This window comes from Phodopus roborovskii, unplaced genomic scaffold (assembly GCF_943737965.1).
Source record: "Phodopus roborovskii unplaced genomic scaffold, PHOROB, whole genome shotgun sequence".
NCBI lineage: Eukaryota > Metazoa > Chordata > Mammalia > Rodentia > Cricetidae > Phodopus > Phodopus roborovskii.
Window position 1 is genome coordinate 14456204 of NW_026125059.1, and position 17004 is coordinate 14473207.

Genomic DNA, 17004 nt, shown 5'->3' on the forward strand with positions numbered 1-17004 from the left:
AGGGCTTAGAAAGAAGCAGCTGGGGTGAAGCTACCTCATACCTCAGTGAGGAAACTAGACCTTGTTCCCAAGTCTGTCCTCACTCAAGCTATTCCCCAGCAAGCTAGGCAGCTCTCAGCCCTCCTACCTTCCCCAGTGTAGGAGAGCCAGCCACTCACCAATCATTTGTTTCTGCTCATGCAGGGGTGCAGCAGCCAACATGGACACAGTCAGAGGCTGATGGCCAGGGACATACACAGCCGACTCCTGGACCTGCACATGGTGCCAGGAACACATTCCTTAACCACATGGACAGGAAAGACCTCACACACTTACCCCATCAGGTGAACATAAACCTCCAGGGAAGGTTCTGGAAGAGGGAAGCAGTGTCTGCACAATCAGGTGGGACAGAATCCCTAGCAAGGGCATGGACTAGAAGACAGAGTCATGCTCAAGCAGAGATGCTGGGAACCAATGAAGAAGGCCGTTCAAAAACACTGACACGCCAAGCGTGGTGGCGCACACCTTTAATCCCAGCACTCGGGAGGCAGAGGCAGGTGAATCTCTATGAGTTCGAGACCAGCCTGGTCTAAAAAAGCTAGTTCCGGGATAGCCTCCAAAGCCACAGAGAAACCCTGTCTCAAAAAAAAAACAAAAAAACCATGTGAGAGCCACACTTCACTAATCACTTTACTCCCAATAAAGCACTTCTTTCGGAAAGCTTTACAAACACATCAGCAGTAGGTAAGCATCTCGACAGCATGTGCATGCGTGTGTGTTGGGACAAGATCTACATAGCCCAGTGAGGCCTAGAACTCACTAGTTAACCTAGGCTGGCCTATAATTCTTGCCTCCTTCTTCGGCCCTCTTATATCTTGCTAACTTTTAAAGTACTATTGCTAGTTAAAGACTCGTTCATTTTGCAAGAAATCATTTGAACAGTGTCTCGATGCTCTTGAGAATTGTCAAAAGGGTAGCTCCAAAATGTGCTGCCCTTCCTAGACTACAGGGCTGCCCCTGACCTCTGTGTGTGTGTCAAAGTACCAGTACTTTCAGTTTCAAATACAATAAAGGACATATTGACATCCTACACACATTTCAATAATGTTAAATATGAAACTTTTGAGGGGGTGTAAAGAAATACATAAATAGCCTTTTGTTTCATTAGAATAAACATTTTTAGTCCTATTTTGAGGCTTAATCTCATTCCTTCAGTACTCTTCAGTATATTCTTAGAATTCTAATACTCACAGAAAGTTCAATTTCATTTTGATAATAACCTAGACAAAAAGCTTATAACCAGTAAATAAAATGTGACCATGGTTCATTTCCCGCTCAGTTAGTAGGAATGATCTTTGACTGACTGCACATATTAGTAAATGAAATTTTGTAAGCCGAGAAAAGCAAAGACCAGAGGGAAAACACCTTAGCCAAAGTTCCAAGCCAGGATACCTAGAGCCCACAGTGAGTAGGCAGCCTTACCCCATGGGCACTGTGTACAACTGAAGCTCCTCTATGTGTCAGGAGAGGCTGGCCTGGAATAGAGCATCCCTCCCCACCTGATCCTGTAGTCTGGGTACCAATGTTGACTGTAAAAAAAAAAAAAAAAAAGAAGAAGAAGAAGAAAGTGGTTTAAGTGGTTTCAATTAGCTGCTTCAAAATTTTGGTGGAGCAGTAAAGAAAGTGAGGCCTTTGTGTACTGCAGACAAGAATGTCAAGTATACAGCAACTATAGAAACACACTATGGGGGTCCCTGAAAACATTCAAGAGTCAACACATCCAGCAATCTCGGTTCTGCAAATGTACTCCAAAGAATTAGAAGTAGGGTCTCAGGAGATGTCTGCCGGCGTTCATAGTAGCAGTTCATGGGTGGGAACAATCTGTGTGTGCATCAACAACTGAATGCATAAGCAAAATCTCCATCTGCAGGAAACTGCAACATGCTAAAGCAGTGCTGAGGCTTCAGGCCAGTGCTGGTGAAAGCTAGGCACAAAGAGCCAGCAGTCTGACTCTACTTACGTGAAGTACCCACACTCAAATTCATAGAGACAGTTGCTTCTCAGCATTTTGGCTAAGAGCCACTGAAAATTCAAAGAGCCAAAAAATGCAATGGTGCTCTTCCCCCCGGGGTCTAGAAAGGACAAAATGAAGAACTATGGCTATTGGAACACTCGGTTTTACAAGCCAAAATGTTTTAAAGATGACAGAGGCAAATACTGAAGTTCATACTCCACAGTGTGAACATATGGGATGCCACTAAACTGTAGCTTTAAAAAAGAGTAAAGCTTGGGCTGGAGAAATAGCTCAGCAGTTAAGAGCACTGTCTGCTCTTCCAGAGGACCCTGGTTCAATTCCCAGCACCCACATGGCAGTTCGCACCTGTCTGTAACTCCAATTCCTGGGCTTCAGACACCCTCACACAGACACACATGCAGGCAAAGTATGAAGGTAAAAAGAAAATAGTACTAAAACTCTCATTGTTTCTGCAGAGAACTGGGATTCACTTCTAAGCACCCAACACACAACTGACTGTCACTCCAGTTCCAGGGTATCCAGCACCCCTTCTGACCTCTTGGGTCCTACATGCATGTGATGTACATACACTGATGGAGGCAAGCACTTATGCACATAAAATAAAAGTAAATCTTAAAACAAAACAAAACAAAAAAAACCAGTAAAGCAGTAAATTTCACATTGTGTGTATTTTACTGCAGCTGTAACAATGAGCACATATGTTGAAGCCTGGCCACAACATAAGAGCAGGGACTTCATCTGGCTCATTCATGCAGAATCCCCAGAGAACCCCAGTGCTGAACACAGGGCCAGCACAGAGATATGAGGATATGGGCCAACAGATGTGCTTGTCTTCGAGCCATGGCAGCTTCAATACTTGCAAAGATTCAAGTCCTCCTACCTGTGCACTCACCAATCCTCACAACAAAGTGTACCCTACTTTAATAATAAGTCAGCAGAGAGAGCAATAAGCAAGGGGTACAAAGTGAGCCCCACAGGCTGGATGTCACGCTAACATTTATAGTACAGACAGCCCCCAAAGCTGGCCTAGCTCACCAAGAAAGCAGTGTCACTCTGGAGCCTGGCCTGTACTGTCCTCTACTGCCAACCGCAGTGTCAGGACTTTGCCTCACCCACTGACACCCTTCCATTCAGAATCCTGGCCTTGCTCACTCACACTCACCTACTCTCTGTGTGTGCTGCATCTGGCTGGAGGCCTGGCTGGCACTGCTCAGGTGAATACGGGGATGCTGCATCGTGCTTAGAGGCTGGACCACTGAGGCAGCTGGAGGGCAGGTAGCTTATAGCACAGAGAAAAACAGAGAGAGGTTTGGGATGATGATCAAAGTACCACACTGTGGCCTGAAGTTCCCAGGGTTGGGGAGAAACTAGACGTTCACAGCAGAGAAAGAGACAGTCAATTTACCTAGACCCAGAACTCTAGGGAGGGCGTATAGAAATCTGCAATGACAAAAACCGGTTCGTGCCTTCCCAGGCCCTGAAATTCTGATCTTTCTCACTTTAGTCCCAAGAGACTGAGTGTAGGCTTGGCTCTCAGCCATGCATCAATAATTTAGCCGAAAGAGTTTCATTTGCTTTTCTCTTCTCTGCAAGAATTTTCAGCCACAAATCAGAATAGCCTTTGGAGATGACTGACAAATGGCCACACTGTGTGTCCTTGCCAGGGTTGCCACAGCACTTCATGAACATTTCACTTGGTCCCAAGTTGGGAAGGGGTAACAGGCTCAGAGGAGGGAAGTAACCAACTCTGAGAAATGCTAAGCCAGGCTTGACTCCATAGTTATAACATTGCTTCTCTTGTGAGGCTTCACACCCACAGGCCTGGCTGAAGGTAGCAACGCTGGATTACTTACATGAAGGTCCATGTGGCTGGACTGTCCACCTGGGGTCAGGTTGCAGTGGAGCCATGGAGCCAGAACCATAGTACACAGCCTGCGCTGTAGACTGGGGGAAGAGGACTCAAGGTGAGAGGGGTTTTGTATCTTTTCAGGGCCGCCATGGCAAGAACCACGGTATTCCCTGCAGGAGATACCTGAGGCCTACGAAGCTAATGTGAAGGCGCCATTCTCCCATTTCAGGGTGTCCTTTATCCCCAATGCCCCCAGGCCAAGCTTGCAGACTTATTTCAACCAGTGTTCCTTATATTGAGCCCAGTAACCTCGATAAAGTATGCCACTTACTCCAGTTGGGACAGGCATAACCAATTGCTAAAGGATGTTAGCAAGCCAGTGGTTTTCAATCACCCATATCTTTCTACCGCTTTCGGTTCTATGACGTCATTTCCCTAGCCATACTCCTCAGAACATGAACAGCCAGGTCATGCTAAGATGCATGCGTGGCTGAGTTGGGGAAATACCACAGGCACTCTGGCTGTTAAGGAGAGCCAGCAGATTCTGACATAACTAGAGAAGATAACATATACAGTGAAGTAACTGAGATTTCAATGCTTCTTTTTTGAGATGGGTTTTCCTGTTGTAGCCTTGGCTGTCCTGGAACTTGCTCTGTAGACCAGGCTAGCCTCAAACTCACAAAGATCCACCTGCCTTGGCCTCCTGAATGATGGGGTTAAAGGTGTGCACCACCACCACCCAGCTTTAGGCTTCAGTACTTACAATATAAGACCTCCCAAACTCATTTAACCATAGAGTCCCTTCCACACAGCATTCAGGAATCTCACACAGACTGGAAGACATGCTCTGCCACCTTAAAGATGGGCAGTGAGGCTTCAAGGGGTTAGGGCAACTTGCTCAAAGTGTTTTCAACAGAACCTGTACTTGTGAAGTTCTATCCCCCGGGCAGGCACACTGTCACCTGGGATACAGCAGACATTAAGTAGTTGGTAGGCTGCTGGAAGGAGCTCAAGACAGGGCGCGAGAGCTGCCGCCTATACTGGTTGGTCAAGATGGCCTTCCGCTCCTCCTTGCGTTGCGCCAGCGCCACATACAGAGGCTTAGTACCCACGATGCGCCCATTCATCTCTGTCACAGCCTTTGTTGCCTCTTCTGGAGAGGAAAAGCAGACAAAGCCAAACCCCTTGCTGTGGCTACTTTCTGTCATCACCTAAAAGCAAGACAAGACAAGGGTTGCTGGGCACAGGGAAGCAAAACCCCTGAGATACACGCCTCTCCCCTGGAGCCACATCCACCATTGAGCAGATACTGTAACACGCAATGAGAGACGGACCTACCACGCACCCCTCATTTACAGAGGCCTACTGTGTGCCACACACTTCATGAGTCTTTGCGGCTCACATCCAGACTCCTGATTAGGGAGGGAGGCGCCAGAGTTTCCCCTGTACAGGAGACAATGGGAGACTCAAGAGGAACTGGTCCAAGGCCATCTACCTGGAGCCTCAAACACAACCAGGACTCACGGCCGCCTGATGACTTCCACTCTTCCTCAACATGTGAGGCCAGGTTCTTCAGAAGTTTGCAAGAATTTCCCAGCTGCCCTTTTACAATAACCTTATTAGTTTGGAATCACTGTAGACTTCCAGAAAAGCTTAAAGAGCAGTACAAGGAAGGAGCAAGGTGTGGTGGTGCACACCTGTAACTCCAGCACTGAGGCGGTCGAGGCAAGAAGAGCACTATAAGTTCAAAGCCAGCCTGTGCTACATCCTGAGTTCAAAGCCATCCTAGTTACACAGTGAGGCCTTGTCTCCTACTTGACATCCCCTCGCTGCTGTTGACTATGTTACCATTAGCTTCTGCCAACTACAATGCTACTATCCCAATTCAGGCTTTGCTCAGATTGCACTTGTTTTTGTCTGTTTTGTTATTTAAGACAGGGTTTCTCTGGAGTTTGTCCAGGAACTCACTCTGTAAACCAGGCTGGCCTCAAACTCCTGCCTCTGACTCCTGAGTGCTGAGATTAAAGGGTGCACCACCACTGCCTGGCAGATTGAAGCTTTTTAACTAAGTAACTTCACCACTCCCCAGATCAGCTGTACAATCCATTCTTAACCCTCTTTAGGCCAGAGGCGCAAGAGTCCCTTCAAATATATATATATATTTCTTCCCATCTAATCCAGACAAGACTGCTGGTGGATCTCCAAAGGTGTTGGCCAGAACCAGAAAGAGAAACTCAACCCAAAGTCCCTGAAAGCCAGGCGAGAGGCTGGGGGTTGTGCATGGGTAAGACGCTGGGGCTTGTGCAGCGGGAGAGGGTGAAGGGCAGGGCAGGGAGTACTGCAGTCTTTACCTTAGCACTGGTGATCACTCCATAGGCAGAGAAGACTTCCTTCAACCTCTCATCATTAATGGAGTCATCCAAGTTCTTTACATAGAGGTTCACACCCTGGAAGAGGGACACTGCTCAGCGCCCCTTCCCCTCTCCTCCCAGACTGCCTGGTGTAGGGTCAGCAGCTGGCAGAGCCACAAGGGACATGCAGGGCCCAGTTTTATGTAACTACCAAGCCTGCCCATCCCCAGTTACTGCAGCCCCCATAATGTGTAAGGCCCACACCGCTCCCACACACCTGTACAGATCCTAGCCTCCCGTTCTGCACATGGAGACCACAGAAGGAGGTCTCGGACCTACCTAGAGCAGGCTGAGGCTCAGAGCTCAGCCACACAGCTCTCAGGAAGGCTGCGTGCAACAGCTGTGGGCAAAACTCCTGACAGGGCCAATTCTGCTTTAGCCACAGAGTATAGGATAGCTGCCACTCTGCCATCTGCCAGCTTGACACATTATCTTAACATGATGCGAGACGCCACTCTAAGCCCTTTCATACATCAACCCTAAGATAAGGAAACTTTAATCCCCACCTTAGAGATGTAGAAACTTTTTGTGTGAGCTGTGCTACCCACCACAGGATGTTTGCCAGCTCCCCCACCCCCAACTCCGAAATGTGGCAGCTGAAAGTTCTAGACACTGTCAAGTGTCCCTGCAGTGAAAAGAAAGCCGTCTTTCACTGGCAACCGTTACAAGAGAGTATTATACATGCATACACTCCACGTACATTCTCCATAAAATCTAAAACTTGTATTTAAAAAATTTAGAGGGGTTCATCTCTAAAAAGTTACACTGCACTGATGTACATTATAAAGTTTAATTAGGTAACTTGTAGGATGTGGTGAGTCACGATTGTAATCCCAGCATGTGAGAGATACAGGGAGAGATAGAAACAGAGAAACAGAAGATCATGGCCAGCCTGGTCTACATAGTGAGTTCCAGGCCAACCAGAACTATGTAGTGAGACTCTGTCTCAATGATGGCAAGGGCCAGCTGGTGGCGCACCCCTTTAATCTCAGCACTTGGGATGCAGAGCCAGGTGGATCTTCGTGAGTTTGAAGCCAGCCTGGTCTACAAAGCAAGTTCCAGGACAGTCATGGCTACACAGAGAAACCCTGTCTTGAGAAAAGAAACAAAAAATGATGAAGACAAAGAGATGGAGAGATGACTCAGCACTTAAGAGCACTTGCTTTTGCGGTGAACTCAGGTTCAGTTCCTGGAGCATGCATGGTGACCAACAATAATCTATGACTCTGATGCCCTCTTCTGTAGCAGGTGACTTGCATACATTCAGGCAAATACACATGAACATAAATACATCTTTAAAAACAACAGCTAACTTAATGGGAGTTTTTGTATATGTGCATATACAGAGGCCGGAGGTCAACCTTGGGTGTCTTCCTCAATCACTCCTTGTTTTCTGAAACTTGGTCTCTTCACTGGAAGTGGAGGATCACCAATTAGCCTAGCCTGGTGGGTCAGCAAGCCCCAGGGATCCACCTGTCTCTCCTGGTATTTGTATAAGTTGTGTGCTGCCATACCCAGTTTTTATGTGGGTAGTGGGGGTCAAACTCAAGTTCTCATGTTTGCTGCCTGAGCCACAGTTTAATGTGACTTTAATGGCTAAACAACATTCCAATTTCTGGTTGTAGCGTATTTGGCCTAATTATTCTCAACCCTGAGTAGGATGTCCTCCAGAGGCATTTGAAAATATGTAGGGCATTCTTGTTTACCACTGGAGGATGTAGAGGGTATTAGACACACGAAGGATTATTCCAACTCAAGTTGATGGCATTCCAAACTGCCTTTGTGGTTCAGTTATGTGTCACCTCTCTTCTGTCACAAGCCAGGTAGTGGTGTCCCCCCCATCTGATTCTAGCCCTGAACCATGTTTTTAGAAGTAGGAAGGAATCCCATTCAGAGTGTCCCTCCACCCCACCTGCACCTGTTGTGGGCAGGTCTGGGGTCCTGGACCCCAGCACTCTCTCTTACTTCCTGGTCGTTGGAGACAGAGAGCATCCAGAGGCATCCTTGGGATGGGAACCTGAGGCTGTCCCTGTTTCTGGTGTAAGTGATTTCTCCCTGAATAAACACCCATCAGCCTATCATTTCTCAGATTCTTATTTGCCATGCATTACCTGGTGTCAGGAATGGGATTCGGAATTTCACCCAGGTGGCAGGGCATCTGCGTGGTGCAGCTCCCTCCTCCTCCCCAGACCCCAGCTATTTGGCAATGGCAGTCTCTTATAGTTTCCCTATTCCCCTGACCAGGTGGTCTGCTCCTAACATATCCGTGCTATGGTTTCCTTGTTCCAGCAGCGGCACAGGCCCTCACATGTGCCTGCCACCACAGCTGCTACCGCCGACCTGAACCCTGACAGGGTCTCTTTATTAAACCAGCAGGACACGCTGCAGCTAGTGGGACTTTGCATCTGTGCTGCAACTACTTTATCCCTAAAGTGGCCTTGAGACTGCACTCACCGCCTCTGCTGCCCATCTCCCCAAGTTGCTCTGAGACAGTGCTTGTGAGCCTAGCCCCGCCCCCGCCCTGCTTGCGTGCTCTGCCACCCAGGGCCAGTCCACTAGTGGAGGTGATACCTGATGGACTCCAATTTGCACGAGACTTGTTTCACTTCTCCCTCCATTTAACAACATTTCACTTGCTTTATTTAGTTCGTTAAGAGCTTTTCTACAGGGACCAGATCTGAAGGCTCTCCTGCAGCCTGATGCTATTTGGTGGTATACATGCGCCACCTCCTGGCCAGGCAGGCATGCCATAATTACTACAAGTTGAGATCTACAACTAAAAGCATCAAAATTCTAGGAGGGCAGGATTGTATCTAAATTAATTACAACATCCTTCGCAGTTTAAGCTGATATAATAACTGAGTTCAATTATTCCATACCAATGGTGGATAATTTTATGACACAAGATGTTAGGAATCTTTTTGTTCCCTATATGGATGGGAATCTTAGAAGAGGATCATGACTTAACCATAATATGCATATTTTTAACAATGGTGATAGTTTCATAATCCATAATGTCCTTAAAGAAAGGGTTAAAGAATAAGGAACTTGTACAAAGCATAGGACACTTAGTAACAAGAATTCAGAATATTGAATATGGCAATGGAGACCTGACAGGTAGACTGCAAAACATGGAACATAAAGATGACCAACTAGAAGACAGAATTTGTTCCATGTCCGCTGCTTCAGTGACCAAAATAGAAACAATACAGGACCACACTAACACGCTAGCAGAAACAGCTCATTCCTTGTCTGACAACCCAACTAATAAGATAAAACACACAAACAAAAAACCCTGGAACATCAGATGGAAAAACTGGCAGATAGAATTTGTTCCATGTCTGAGGATAATGGCAAGCTAACAGATAGAACATTGTTTCTGGAAGCCAGTTTACATGCCATTCAGAAAATATCTAAGGATGAGGATATTAAATGCATAGAATCATTCATAGTTGCAGAAAACAAGAAACTGACCAATTCAATGAAATCTGTGGAAAATTAAGTGGTTCAAGAAGTTCAAACACTTACAGAAACAATGGTAAATAGATTGCAAGCCTTAGGAGACCTTCAATCTGATACACAGAAGAATGGGCAGAAAAGAGGATACTAGAGGCACATGTGGACCGTGTGGCTCTAACACTGACGGTATTCTGGTTATATTACCATCTAGAGAATATCCTTCAGGGATTTTGATGCAGAGGGAAGATATATTAGAATGGATATTTCTATGACATAAACAGAATAAAAAACTAAAAACATATATAGAAAAGATCTCTGACATGATTTTAAAAGGTAAATTAAGACTTTGTCAACTGACAGGAAGGGACCCAGCAGAAATTAGAGTACCTTTAACAAATGAGGAAATTTCTTCCTCATGGAAAGATAACGAGTATTTGTAGAGAGCTTTCTTGCAGTAACTTTTTGGAATGATTAGCAACAATTATCCCAAAAGTAAAAGAATCAAATTCATAAAGAAAATTATTTGGATGCTTTCACACATTGTAAGAAAAGCACCAATCTCTGGAGTCCCTTCATTCTACACTGATGCAAACAAATCAGGTAAGACAGGATATAAGTCAAGAAATATAAGTAAAGTGGTGCAAAACCCTTATAACTCTATACAAAAGGCAGAATTGTACACCATTCTCATGCTACTTATAGTACTGACTCTCAATATGCAGAGAGAGTCATCTTACACATTGAGACTGTAGAATTTATTCCTGATGACACAGAATTAACTTCATTGTTTATACAATTACAAGAAGCATCCTATATATATAACACACATCAGATCCCGTACAGGTCTTCCAGGTCCTCTAGCACAAGGCAATGATGAAATTGCTCAGTTATTAATAGGAAGTGTGCTGGAGGCCTCGGAGTTTCATAAAAAAACACCATGTGAACAGCAAATGTCTAAAAAAGGATTTTTCCATCACTTGGCAACAAGCTAAGGAAATAATAAGAAAATGTCCTTCTTGTTCATTTTATAACTAAACTCCTCTACCAGCAGGCAGTAACCCTAAAAGTATACATAGGAATGAAATATGGCAAATGGATGTGTTTCATTTTGCAGAATTTGGAAAATTAAAATATATACACCCTACTATAGACACATTTTCAGGGTTTCAATGGGCCACTGCTCTGAGCTCTGAAAAGGCTGGTTCTCTTATCACACACCTATTAGAAGTAATGGCTATTATAGGCATACCTGCACAAATAAAAACTGGCAATGCTCCAGCATATGTCTCCAGAAAATTGAAACAGTTTTTTGAATATTATAAAATAAAGCATATAAACTGGTATACCACACAATCCTACAGGACAAGCAGTAGTTGAGAGAGCCTAATTGTACTTTAAAAGAGATGCTCTATAAACAGGCAGAGGGAACCAAGACACCCAAACATAGATTACATAATGCTTTATTAACATTAAACTTTCTTAATGCTAATGAGAAAGGAAAAAAACTTGTGAACTAAACCAGCCGGAATACTTTAAGGATGTATTGACCTTGGAATGGAATCCAGGATATGTGTTACGTTGGGGTAGGGGTTTCACCTTTCTATCTACAGAAGAAAAGCTGTGGATACCTTCTAAGTTGATCAAGATCTGAGTTGAAGAGAAACCTCTTAATGAGAAGAAATGATAAGTCATCCACCAAAGTATTTCCCACAAATTGTATGGAGACCTCTCAAAGGTAGGGGAAGTGTTCTACTCTTGTCTTTACAGGAAAACAGAAAACACCCATCTTCAAGTAACCAAAAGACACTGAACATGTAGGTACCCAAAGAATAGAAGATAGCTCTCCAGAAAGAACCATCAAACAAAGAAGAATCTGACATATGGTACTAATATCTACTTCTAATGAACTACTGCTATACAAAAATCTATTTCTCTTTACTTCCTAGTACTCCTTTAGTCCCAGTTCATGTAAACCAATGCTGGCTTAGGAGTTGGATTTGGCTTTCCTTCTCTAAATTCAAGCATGTTGTTAAAATAAAACTCAGAGTTTCTGCCTTATATCAAGAAGCCAATTGATGTTAAGACAGAAGAAAACTCAGTTTTCTCTCTGAAATCCTAATTTCCCTCACACTTATTTTCATGCTTAATGTTACCTTTCCCAATATGCATCTCTATAAAAGATGACATTTTATGTTGATATTAATGTTTATGTTTTCCACAAGGAACAATTCCTAACAACAATCTTTGAACTCTCTGAAAAGAAGATGGAGCCCCACTTCATCAATTCCACTTGATTCATCCTGATGCATCTGGACTACAAACATCACCTTTAAACTGGTTTGGGACTGTAATGCTCGAGACAACTCCAAACTAGCTAGCAGAAATGGTGCACCTTCTTATTACACCCTGGTCAGAGCCTCAGATAAGAACTTCAGTCACACATTTTCTGCCATGCAGAGACTAGCTACAAATGTTACAGCTAGTCACCTCGAGAAATTTTGTTGCCTTTATTTTTTTTCCTACAGGAACCCATGAAGTCACGTTGTCCCATTTCAGCAGGAAGTAATCTTAAGAAAACGATGTCCTCTTTCCCTGCTGTTGGCATTAAGGGATAATATTCATCTGCATAGGGTTGGTTTTAGTTGCTTGGGGTTGGGTATGGAAGGTGATGCTCAGACTCAGGTATCTCTTTTAGATAAGTATAAGGGTATAGTTTAGATGGGATATAAGCAAACTAACTTATCTTCTTGTGAATTATCTTAATAATTATTAGTTATATACAACTTACATTGTTATAGATTCTTATATGTTAATAACTTATATAAAATTAAATTTGTATTCCTTTATCAGATAATTTGTTTATTATATTTTGTCATATTGTATAAGATCTTCTTTCTGTTTATGATGTTTTGTGCACAAATATTTTTATCATGTTCTATGTATGTATACTTTTAGATATGTTCAAGACATTTTGTATATTGATACAGTTTAGGATTTTTTCTATCATGTTGCACTATACAGTTCTACCTCTGGTCAAGATATTTCAATTCTACCTCTGGTTTAGAGATTTACATGTATGTATGTATATGTATATATATATATGTATATATGTATATATATATTGCATTTATATTGCTAAAATCATTGTCCTTGTTAAATTACTTAGGGAAGTTTCAACCATTTGTATAGCTATGTTTCTGAGTATTACAGATTATCTTCACCCATGTTTCTTATACCTATGAGATTAGCCAGACATAGATATTTGATCTTCAAACACTTCATAGACCTGCAGAACATGACATTTAAATGTTTTAATATTAGTACTCCATTGACATGAGACATTATTGCTCCTGACAGCACTGAGCTATTCCTGAGAGTATGTTAGGCACTGATGTCACTCCTTCTGGAGTCCATCCTCTCCTCACCTAATGGCCTCTTGGGCTAAGAACTGCCCTCACCTTGCCTGCTGACTTTGGACATGCTGTCCTACTGTGCTTGCAGGAGACAAACATAGAAGACTGCTGAACCTTGTCAAGTCAGGAGAAGACAGCCTTTCTATCTCCTTGCTTCTGTGTTGGTCAGTCAGATACTCTAGGCCTTAGCCAAAACTTGTTGCCCTGACATTGCTGTGAGACTTTAGGTGACTATCCAGGTAGCCTGATGTTTCTGTCTTCAATGCACTATTCGGAAGCTGCTTGCCTGCACTGCCTGCCTACCCTAGTATTGTTATCTTCCTTCTCAGGCCTTTGATGAGGTTGAAGATTAGACTGTCACAATTATTGTTCTCTCTTTCTAGATAGAAATATTAGATACAAAACTTAAACTTTCCAGTTTAGGACAACTCTATAGTAATCTCTGTCATGCCTTCACCCTAGGACTAGATATGTAGTTCTTGCCATTTGCTCTTAATACCTCACTGGCAATAAGTCTTAAGTGTGTATGTTCTTAACTTTCCTTTTCCTAGGGCATACTTGTTATTTACTGTCTTTGTATATAGTTTTGCTATCAATCCTAAATCCTTTCTTTAGACTGAAGGGGGAACTGTAGTGACATGTCCACCCACCTGCACCTGTTGCACTGACCACGCCCACTGGGGCATGGGGACAGGTGTGGGTGTGACTTGGGGGGACTAGTTCTGGGGTCCAGGACCCCAGCTCACTCTCTTACTTCCTTGTTGGAGACAGAGAACATCTGGAGGCATCCTTGGGTTGGGAACCTGCAGCGGTCATCCATCTCTGGTGTAAGTGATTTCTCCCCGAATAAACATCCATCAGCCTATCGTTTCCTAGATTCTTGTTTACCAGGCTTTACTGGCCTCACCTGGTAGCGGGTCTGCCTCTCCTGCTTCATCTGTTCAAACCTGCGCTTCAGCTCGCTCTGTCGCTCTGCTCGCTTCTGGGCCCGGCCCACATACAGCTGCTGTCCCCTCACATCCTTCCCGTTCATGTGGTCCACAGCCTGGAAGGCAGGAGGAGTGCACATGGTGAATCATCCAGATGTGGCCCTGTCTCCCATTATGCCTTTGGGCCCAGAGGAGGCCACCTACAGCCAGGCTGGCCTTCCTAGCTGGGAATGAATACCAGGGAAAGGTCTCTTACAAGACAATCACTTTTTAAAGATATGACACAGGAGCCTAGAGTAAGTTGTGGGTTTTAAATTTTTCGTTACATTTTTATTTTGAAAAACAGAACAGAGAGACCTGTGTGGCAACAACATGACTGTAAACCCTAGCATTCAGGAGACAGGGGCAGAGGAATTCAGCAAGTACAAGGCTAGTTTGATCTACTCTCTGACAAGGCTGGCTAGGGCTATAAGCAGAGACTCTGTCTCAAAAAGAAAAGAAAAACAAAACCCAAGCACAAAGGTCAGAGTTAATGTTAAGTTTTCCATATTAGAAATTTTAAGTTTTTTTTTTAAAGTATGTGTAGGTTGTTTATCTGGGTGTGGGTATGAGTACTTGTGTGTAATGCCCAATGCCCACAGAGGCCAGAAGAGAACATCAGACCCCCCCCCCCCCACCAGAGCTGGAGTTACGGAGGGTTGTAAGCCTCCTAATGTGAGTGCTGGGAACTGAACTTGGGTTTCTTTAGTCCCATATTTAAATACCAAACATTTAAATGCATATTACATTGAAAAGAGCCAAACAGTAAGGGATACATGCCATCTAACTCTCTCCAAGCAACATTCTGGAAAAGGCAGAACTATGAGGCCAGTGAAAAGCTCCAGGGGCTAGAGTATTGGGAAAGATGGACAGAGCTCTAAGCCTGTGCTCTGTCCATCTTTCCCAATACTCTAGCTCCTCTTAGAGGGTGAAATCCTCTCTCGTGTGGTAATGCCGGACACATACCCTTCTACATTCATCAAACCCAGAGAGTGAACAACACAGAACAAACCCTACTGTAAACTAGGGCCCTCGGTGACAATGGTGCACGTGCCCAGGTAGATTCATCAGTGTGCCACTCGGGTGGGGGATACTAATAATGATGGAGGCTGTGCAGGTAAGAGGTGGTGGGCATACCGACTATTCATGCCATCTATTCAATCTATTCAGTTTTGCTGTGAACTTTAAACTTCCCTAGGTCTATTACAAAATAAGCTAAACCTAATTTAATTCTAATGCCACAACGTGGGACTAATTTGAACACAACAACAAACATCATTCTTCCAAAATGACATTCTTTCTTTTCTTTTTTCTTTTTCTTTTTTTCTTTTCTTTTTCCTTTTGTTTTTTCGAGACAGGGTTTCTCTGTGTGCCTCTGGCTGTCCTGGAACTCATAGAGATCTGACTGCCTCTGTCCCCAGAGTGCTGGGTTTAAAGGCATGCACTACCAAACCCCAGCCAACAATTCTTTTTTATAACCATGAAAGCTTCCCGAAGATTTTTAGAAACATTTGCATTTCAATCCTGACTTTTCTTTTTTAAAGTGTTTTTTTTTATTTCTTTAAAGTTATTGTATTACTTTATGTATATAAGTGTTTGCATTTTTGTCTATATATGGTGCCCATGGGGGCCCAAAGAGGGTGTCCTGATCCCCTGGAACTGGAGTTACAGATGGTTGTGAGCTGCCATGTGGGTGCCGGGAATTGAACCTCTGTCTTCCATAAGAGCAGCCAGTGCTCTTAACCACCCTGCCATCTCTCTTTTTTTCAATCTTTTTTCAAACATTAAAAGAGATTTTTTAAAATGTATGTGTATGGTGTCTATCTGTGTATGGTACCTATCTGTGTGAGTATACCACCTGTGGATAAGTATTTAAGCTGTTTAAGAGGGTATCAGATCCCCAGAGCTGGAGTTACAGTCAGTTGTAAGCTGCCTGATGTGGGTGCTGGGAACTGAACCCAGGTCCTCTGGAAGAGCAGCAAGTGTTCTTAAGCACTGAGCCACTCTCCAGCCCCAAGCTTTTTCTTCTTTATATAGCCCAAACCTGTTAGATGGTAGAAAATCCTACATCTTTTGCCAGAACACGGAGGAACCAAGCAGGTTCTCTCTGTGCTCCACTTGGAGAACTGAATTCCCATTGTCAATTCACAGAAAGCAGCAGAAGTCAGATCCAAGTGCATACTGGCTCAGTGTTCAGGATTTTTAGCAGTGTGGGGAGAAATATTTGAGGAGGAAGATGCTTCTTAAGAAGTTATTAGGCTGCAGAGATGGCTCAGCTGTTAAGAGCACTGGCTGCTTTTCCAGAGGTCCTGAGTCCATTTCCCTACAACCACATGGTGTCTCACAATCTTCCTCAGTGAGACCTGGTGCCCTCTTCTGGCCCTGAGGCATGCAGGCAGAACACAGTATACAATAAATAAGTATATCTTTAGAAAAAGGAGGTTAGTTATTAGTAAATATTTAAACATAGTGAGGACTTTTGCTTCCCCACCTAAATATTCAAATTCTTTGTACATCTAGGCTTAGAAGCCAACAGGAAAAGATAATAATAGAGCCTTTGATCCTTGCACCCTGAGCCAGGGGAGGGTGCTTGCTTGCCCTCCACTTGCAGGCCCCCTGCTGATCTTCTGCTTCCCAGTCCTGGCTTTGTGCCTCTTTACTGGAGCAGGGCCATGGAGGCACCTACCTTCTGGGCTTCCTCATGCTTCTCAAAGTTGACAAAGCCAAAGCCCCGGGATTGGCCATTGTTGTCTCTCATCACCTTCACACTTTGCATCTTTCCTAGGAAGGACCAAACTGGCTTAGCAGGGAGTCAGGAAAGGGCCAGCATGTTTCCTTCCTTCCTGTAAATCCCCAGGAAATCCTATGGAAGCCCCCCCTCCCACCAGAC

At 44.0% G+C, this 17004-nt stretch overlaps 1 protein-coding gene across 1 annotated transcript in view; it reads right to left on the reverse strand.

Moving 5' to 3' along the window:
- Pabpc1l (poly(A) binding protein cytoplasmic 1 like) overlaps positions 1-17004 on the reverse strand; it is a 28341-nt gene that overhangs the window by 1945 nt on the left and 9392 nt on the right. Inside the window, exons 5-12 of the mRNA XM_051186764.1 lie at positions 16801-16895; positions 14054-14191; positions 6215-6310; positions 4826-5074; positions 3868-3958; positions 3177-3293; positions 1462-1568; positions 159-252 (exon numbers count right to left, since the gene is read on the reverse strand). Of these exons, the coding sequence (XP_051042721.1) occupies positions 159-252; positions 1462-1568; positions 3177-3293; positions 3868-3958; positions 4826-5074; positions 6215-6310; positions 14054-14191; positions 16801-16895 (987 nt within the window). The remainder of the gene's footprint in view (positions 1-158; positions 253-1461; positions 1569-3176; positions 3294-3867; positions 3959-4825; positions 5075-6214; positions 6311-14053; positions 14192-16800; positions 16896-17004) is intronic.